Below are 7,424 nucleotides of genomic sequence, written 5' to 3'. Positions count from 1 at the left end.
GTTCGTGGTTTTCGAGTGATCAAATTGTAGGAGATTCCGACTGTTCTCACGAAACCGAAATTTTTCCAGCCTCTATGGTTTTTGTCGTGTTTGAAATAGGCAGTTTTCCTGCAGAGAGACGCTCATTCGAGTAATGTCACTTACCAACTCACTTCGACTTACCAACTTCAAAACTTCAACGCTGGCTCCGCCCACTTATAATATGATTAGTAAACGAAATGAAACCGAGAAAGAAAAAGAAAAGGAGTAGGAGAAAAGAAAGGACTGGATATTAGTGTTAAACTGAAAACAATGAAGAGTTCTAAAATTTCAGCTTTTTAGTCCCAACTTTTTTCCTCTGTAATGTTCCTTACTTTGTGTTTATGACTCCGTCCTTTGTTTATCTTTTCTTTCGGGAAATTTGTTCCATTTGTTTGTGTTTCTTTTCAGAAGCTTCTTAAGATGAGGAATCTGTCTAGTTCTGATGAGCAAGAACTTGTACTGAAGAGATTCGAAAAAAATAAAGAAAAAAAATGAAAAATGAAAAATACGCACAGAAAAGATGATGATCATATAACGGATCGGTATATGCACATTTTTATTGCAGTCACTACGACGGTTATAACTTATACACAAAAGCTGAAAATCATCCAGTATCACTTTTTTCTCCCGTAGTAGCTAATGTGAAATTTTGCGTCAGCTTTAAGGCTGCGTTCTGTTCTCGCAACCTCTCCACCTCTGCTAAAGCATCCGCCAACTCTGCCCGTACCTGCAAATAAACGTACATAGATTGGGAGGCTCTATCGCACTGAAGGAGATTGTCTCCAAGAATCGATATTGATTAAATCACCTGATTAAGTTCTGAGTTGTCGATTGCTCGCGAGTTTTCGATGTTCTCAGTGTAGCTGCGTTTTAGTTCCGCTATCTACAAACACAAAAATGGATTGACGTACTGATTCCTCCTCTGTTTTTGCTGAAGCGAGGAAGTGATAACTTAGAACTTAAAAATTAGCATTAGAAGCATGCGGACCTCTTCTGTCATAGCTTGCTTGACATCTTCGAGCTCTTTTATCATTTCTGCTGCAGAGTTCAGTTGTGTCTGTAACTCGCTACATTTTTCTTCAAGTTGTTTACGCCTGCAAAATAATTTTTAAGCTTTAACATGGACAAGGAGAATTTTTTCGAATCTACCGGATTGTGCGCAAAGGAGCCTAGCTTATTTGCTGTCGGTTGTAACACTCTAACACACGGCCCACCCAAACTCCTAACAATCCTTCCACCTTCACTTTTCTTCAAAATGACAGTGGTACAAAGCACAAATTCGAGAAGCAGAAAGTGAATTAATGAAAAAAGACGAATGAATGGAAGAACGAAAGGACGAAGGGTTTAATTGAATCGCCAAACAAATGAATAAGTGCACGATGTGTTACTTACTCTCGCTGTGTTAATGAAGCGCGTGATCCGAGAATACTCCTGGTTGACGAGATCATCTCCATCGATTCTGACATCGGCTAAAAATTGCGTGTGAATCAATAAATAAGAATCAGTAGGTCTGACTTGAATGCCAACGCTCACATCCTCATCGGTTTGGACTCCCTCTGTGAACAACTCCGGCTTCACGTCACATTCCTCGTCTATCCGCTCTACCGTAACTTCAGGAACTTCGAAAGACTGTAAATGAAAATCACATTTCACAGAGACAAACAACGCCGTTTAACACCGTTTCTTATTCTGTACCGTACCTTATTCTGTGAGATGCTGTTTTGTACGATTAACTTGTGAAGAGCGGACTTTGCTTTCATGAGTTCCATCTCCACTTCTCTCTTCTCCGATTGTATCTTATCGATTTTTGCCTGTAAGCTCAGAAACAATAAGAAATTACATTAAGTTGCTTGTAAGTTCCAGAGTGGATTCCAGTGCTTGTTCTATTCAAATTTATTAGAAGTTAGAAATCGCAGATACCAGTCAACAGCAATGTCTTTTTCCTACAGGAACATATACATGTGTTCCTACAAGATTTTCACACGCAACTCACATTAGCCTCTTCGTACGCATTTCTGAGCCCCTGACCTTCTTCACGAGCTCTGTTCCTCTCGTCCCTCACTGTGCTCCATTTTTCGCGCCAGCATGCTGTACATTCTGACCACCAACGCATGGTTTTCTCCATTTGTGCAGCTCGGTCTCGTGCCTACACAATGATTCTTGGTCAGAAAACATAGTTATTGATCTACTCGAGTGATACCTCTACACAAATCCAAAAATTTAAACAAACAGAGACAAGAACGGTTTTGCTAATCGGTGATGAATCCAGTTTTGTGAGGAATCGGTGATTCACTTCAAACGTTTCTTACTAGGATTCGTCGGCCCAATGGTTTGCTTTGACTAGTTAGTGGTGAAACTGCCATGTTTCCAATGTAAAGGAAGCGGTTTTTGTGCTCTGAAGCTCGTAATTTTTGCCTTTAACCCCATCAGTCTAAGCAAACCTCTTTAAGCTCTTGCAGTCGAACACTTTCGCATAAATCCCAGTCGGTGTGTCGGCATCGCCGGACGGCTGCTGTTCGGGAGAAAAGCGACAGAGGATCTGCGAAACTGTTGAATTATTGTTTCTGTTAGAAATTGAAATCAAGCGTAACATTTTGTTGCATAGTGCTTGATTCTTGACGGAACTTTTTTCTTCGATAAAAAGAGGAAATAGACTTTTTCCAAATACATTTCCAGAGTCCGTTAACGGTGCTGATACCCATTATGATTTGGTTGGTTACGATATTTTCGAATCAGGTTCAGTGATTCATTGATCACCATTAAATTTGTCTGACTTTTCAGCACTTTTCAGCGACAAATTAAAAATCAGCTTCAAATTTACCGATGTTATTATTTAAAAAAGTTGTTTTTCTAGACATTGACTATATATTTGATGATTGATCGATGCCCAGATGTTGGAAAAAACTCTGCACAATACCGATTATTAGTGGAGCAGTTCGTACGCATTTCATAAATGGCTCGAAAATAAATTTTGATTCAAAGTTGCACAGTTGTGAGTATCTGCATTTTCCATACAAGTCTACGGTTTAGGAGTTCAAGTTTGAGAAAATTTCAGTGTACAGTTCCTCGATCACGTTATCGATTCAAAATAACAATTTTGCTTTCTTCTCCGCTTCCAAAAATGTAAAGTAGCTGGCAAGAAAAGGAACAGAGAAGGAGTGTTCTATAAAAGGCAGCATACCAGGATTCTGGCGTGGTGCGGGAATCCATGGCAAAAGCTAGAGATGAAGTTGTAGATCGCGGGATCAGGGGTGATCCCTGTAATCTCTGCCTAACGTCGCAAAAACACTTCGTAAGAACCGCTTCAGTTCCTACGAGATATGTTAGAACCCTCCTCTATGTGCACGTTCCGGTCCCCTCAGCAGCGTATTCATTGGCTTCACTTGAATACGCTGCCGAAGAGAACTCACTGTGTTTCGACCGCTGCGCAGTCGGCGCGTGTACAAAGATGGTATGTTGCAGGTAAAATAAAAAAAAACAAAAACAAAAGAAAGCCAGAATAAAGGCAGAGTCTTCTAAGTCGATTTTAACGACGATTAGGGAGAGATGAGCGGAACCTCACCTGATCCCGCAATCTACGAGTTTGCACATCGGAAATCCACAGCATGTCAGATTCGTAGGCTGATGTCTTTAAAATAAAACGGGACAAGAACCAGTTCGATGTATCACGGCCATCTCCTCTCTCCTCACAACTTTGAACAGAAACTTACACCAAATTTGCCAAGGGATTGTTGTTAGTAAGGTTTCGAAAAATAAACTTTCCTCTCAATTCGAAGGAAAAGATGTGACTAAACCTAGCAAACCACAAAGTTAGACTACTGTTGAGCATAAAATTAGGTGCATTACTGTGAAAATCAGAGGTGCTTGTCTTTAACAAAAAAGGAAAGCAAAATCCAAATGGGCGTAGTCGATCTATTTTTTTTAATCCTATGAAATGTTCCAAAATAGGAGGGCTCGTCTCTACAACTTATCAAGAAGCGTTTTTTTTTCCAATTATTCCAATCAATAACAATAACTAGTATTAAATAGCCGTAAGTGAACAATCCTATCAGTTGTGAAAACGCAAATCAAGAGCTTGTTGTGGTGGTTTCACTTCTAAGAAAAATTAAGAAGACGAACTATGACTTTGCAAATGGACTGCTCACAATTTTAGAACCTTCTTCCTGCTTACAAAGATACACTGTGAGAAATCAAGAATGTGCGAAAAAATATGCGAACTTTACCTCACCCGTTGATTCTCGAATCTTGAGGAACCTCTCCATAGCAAAACGTACCGCTTATGTCTATGTATCGATTATAGACCGAAGAAGCCGGATCAGCCATGACGCTCGGCAACTGCGGGGCAAAGTGTCCATTCAGTCAGAGCCACTCGGTCGAGCGTTACAACCACAATCAGCTGTTCGCCAGCGGAAAACAGCATGCGGAAAGTGGAGACGCAGAAATGATCTGATGCGGCTCCATCGCACTTCTTTGCGTTGACAACGTCATGGATGTTCGGCGCAACTGCGTGCATAGTCACTATGTGGACTGGCAGAAAATTGTCTGGAATCATACATGCGACCAATTATCGATTAATCGATCACTTGTCAACGATTACACTGATGGTTTCGGAACATCTTAGCACAATTGATCTACCATTCGAACAACTGCAACTCTGTGTTCCTGCGGGCGGCATCGAACCCGTGGTATGACGAGCGATAACGGCGCCGTCACGGGGTGCGCTACGCTTCACATCGGTCGCACGCAAGGTGTCGCTCCTTTGTAATTGTGCTGTTCCACACTATTATGGCGACCTGTTTCCTGCATTTCTAAGAGTAGTTTCCAACGAAAAAAGATCAAGAAGTGCTAAGCATGGTGGGTCCGCTTCAATTCCTGTCAGCCAACAGCTGAAGATCATCGAATAAGGGGAATTGAGTGGAGAATTCCCGTCTTGCAAATCTCGTTATTTTCCGGCTGGCAGCGGCATCGGGTCATAAAAATCAACGCACACTGAGCAATGCCCTAGAGGTCTCTCGGACACCTCAAGAAGTTCTTCTATTTTCCTTGTCTCGTTCCCATCTTTTGGGTGCTTTTATCGCTTGCAGGTGGTATTTATTAGAAGCGATTTTTTCGAGGAAAAAGCCTTCAGAGAGTCAAATCGAGAGAAGATTTAAAACGGTGAATTAAATGGTTTGCGAAGGCCACAACTATTGAACATGATTATAACAGCTTCTAAATTTCTGTTTTTTCCTGTTAGACCTTTCGTGCTCACTGATTTTCATATTGTAATTGGCGGTAATTACAGCTGCTTCGAAAAGGAGAAACAGTTTCGGCGAGTGTTGTGTGAGCTAGTTCGTGTTGCAAAAATGTCGCTCATTCACAAATTTCAGGTTTAGCTGGCTATTTACAATAGTAATACAGTAATTGATGGCGATGGCAGCACCCTAAATAGGTCTCTCGGGAGTCCTTCACTATCGTCTGTAGCAATGAACTACCCATACGTCTTTCTTATCTTCACTGTTGCCTTCTTCCAGAGGTACATTGTTGATCTTCGAACGAAGTGATTTCAAACATACCCACAGCCTGAAGTTTGTCTTTCCCGGAGTATTGCAGTTCATGGTCTCCTTGGCGATTATGCGCCACTCCTACGAGACTTAGAAATGTTCCCACATTCTTAACAAAAAAGTCTATATTAAACACAGGCGGCGGTATTTATGTTGGCACCAGATGTGTCGGCTTCAAATCACGCAGTTAAAATCTGGATGACAAACACCACACGTGATTAAAGAAGAAACTGAAAAGAAAGTTAAAAAAAGTCTCAATCAATAGTTCGTTGTTTTGCTTCAAATCCAGGTCGAACCTCCGAGCCGCACTGAACCAACACATATACCTGCTTCTGTAACTTTCTTCTTCCGCTCGTTTATCTGTAAAAGGGTGATATTTTAGGTCCCATGCAAGCTTCGAGCACGCCCACGGTTTGTGCCGTTTTTGTAATATTTTGATTTTTTTTTACAAGCTGTGAGTGGCTACAGTAACTGTTGCAGATGGCAGGGCCTAAGGAGGCTATGAAAATAAAAATTTGGAGGAAGAAATGAGGGGAATTATTCAACAAAAAGAACTACTGGGGAATTTTTTTGATTTCTGGAGTGTAAGCGGGAGGAAAGATGTTGCATTGCTCTGTGCATCACTATTTAATGAGAACTTTATGGAAGATTTAGTTCTTACATTGAGATGCTGAGTAGTCACGAATTTAATGAAAACCAACATGGAAATCATTTCGAAGGGCACATTTCCAGAAATTCCCGCAGTTGTCCACTCAGTTCCAGTTGTTGCGTCCATTCCAGTAGCAGTGGTTGGTTTCTTTTTTCAGCCACCTACTATTTATACACTCCAGCATGCGTATTCCCTCTTGTATCTCACTTCGTTCTGGAAATTTCTAGCATGCTCACTACCACCATCCTATTGAAGTTGTCCATCACGCTCATTCCGTCCATAGCGGTAAATACGGACGTCATCTCATCGGTGAACCTTTGACTTATGCACAGGGCAGAATTGCGTCATCTCAACAATTTCAATGGAACGGTCAAATAGTTTAGACGTGTTCGTACCTTACAAAAATCGCAAACATGCTGCGAGAAGAGGGGCACACAAACATCACACAAGGAGGATCTAAGAAGGCCATCCATGGACCGCAAGATCAGCATCTGTCGGCAATAGCACATGTCTAAGCTGCTACCTACATTGTTCGTGAGTATCCGTTGACGCCGTTTTAAACATCTCATCGCGTTGATTGTGAGATTACAATTTACAAATGCTGTTCCGGAATCAAATAAACGACCTGGCCAGTTATTTTTTCATTTCCGATTGTTTTTGTCTTTTTCGGAATTCAACATCAGTATCGGTATTGGTCTTGTGTTTAGAGTTTCAGCATACACACAGAAAGTACTTTTTTGTCTTTTATTTCTGAAATATCTTCAGTCCATTTTGTTAGGTTCGGCAATGTTTTTTTGATTGTTTTTAAATTCAAACTTAACGAATATCATTCCAAAAAATACTGCAGGAACTAAGAATCTTGAGGTCACCTGATACTCATCATTATTCGCCGATGATTCGAGGTCTTGCATACATCCATACGTCCTAATACTATACATTTTTGCATTTGCGTACATTTCTTCTCTTGATTCCTAGACTGTTCGCTAAGTGTCTTTTATATCGCTGAGTACATCATTCTGTGCAACACCTACGTAAATAGGGTGTGGAATTAGGGGATGTTAGGATTGACTGTACAGTTCGGAAGAATGTGGAATACACATGCTCTTTTGTTAGGTAGAGAATGAAGGCGAACAGAAATTGCGTCAAAGACAACATAACAAAATTTTCTAGAAAAAAATCAGAAAAATTCAGAAAATTATTCGTTCGGAAAA

The 7,424-nt window shown here is 40.8% G+C and overlaps 2 protein-coding genes across 2 annotated transcripts; one reads left to right on the top strand and one right to left on the bottom strand.

The window, feature by feature from the left end:
* Window positions 1–625: 625 nt before the first annotated feature.
* On the bottom strand, window positions 626–4,344 carry RB195_005811 (uncharacterized protein; the record flags this gene model as incomplete). The annotated part of the gene is made up of 9 exons (XM_064178552.1): window positions 626–748; window positions 830–904; window positions 1,010–1,115; window positions 1,414–1,490; window positions 1,555–1,650; window positions 1,722–1,832; window positions 2,015–2,167; window positions 2,463–2,560; window positions 4,296–4,344. The coding sequence occupies 9 exons, from the start codon at window positions 4,342–4,344 to the stop codon at window positions 626–628; spliced, it is 888 nt and encodes a 295-aa protein (XP_064035588.1).
* Window positions 4,345–5,486: 1,142 nt separating this feature from the next.
* RB195_005810 (uncharacterized protein) lies at window positions 5,487–6,596 on the top strand (the record flags this gene model as incomplete). The annotated part of the gene is made up of 4 exons (XM_064178551.1): window positions 5,487–5,536; window positions 5,947–5,975; window positions 6,297–6,352; window positions 6,441–6,596. 4 exons carry the CDS (start codon window positions 5,487–5,489, stop codon window positions 6,594–6,596), a joined length of 291 nt encoding a protein of 96 aa, XP_064035587.1.
* Between the last annotated feature and the right edge of the window lie 828 nt (window positions 6,597–7,424).

This window comes from Necator americanus, chromosome I (assembly GCF_031761385.1).
Source record: "Necator americanus strain Aroian chromosome I, whole genome shotgun sequence".
Classification (NCBI taxonomy): domain Eukaryota; kingdom Metazoa; phylum Nematoda; class Chromadorea; order Rhabditida; family Ancylostomatidae; genus Necator; species Necator americanus.
This window is presented reverse-complemented; position numbering and strand designations above follow the sequence as displayed.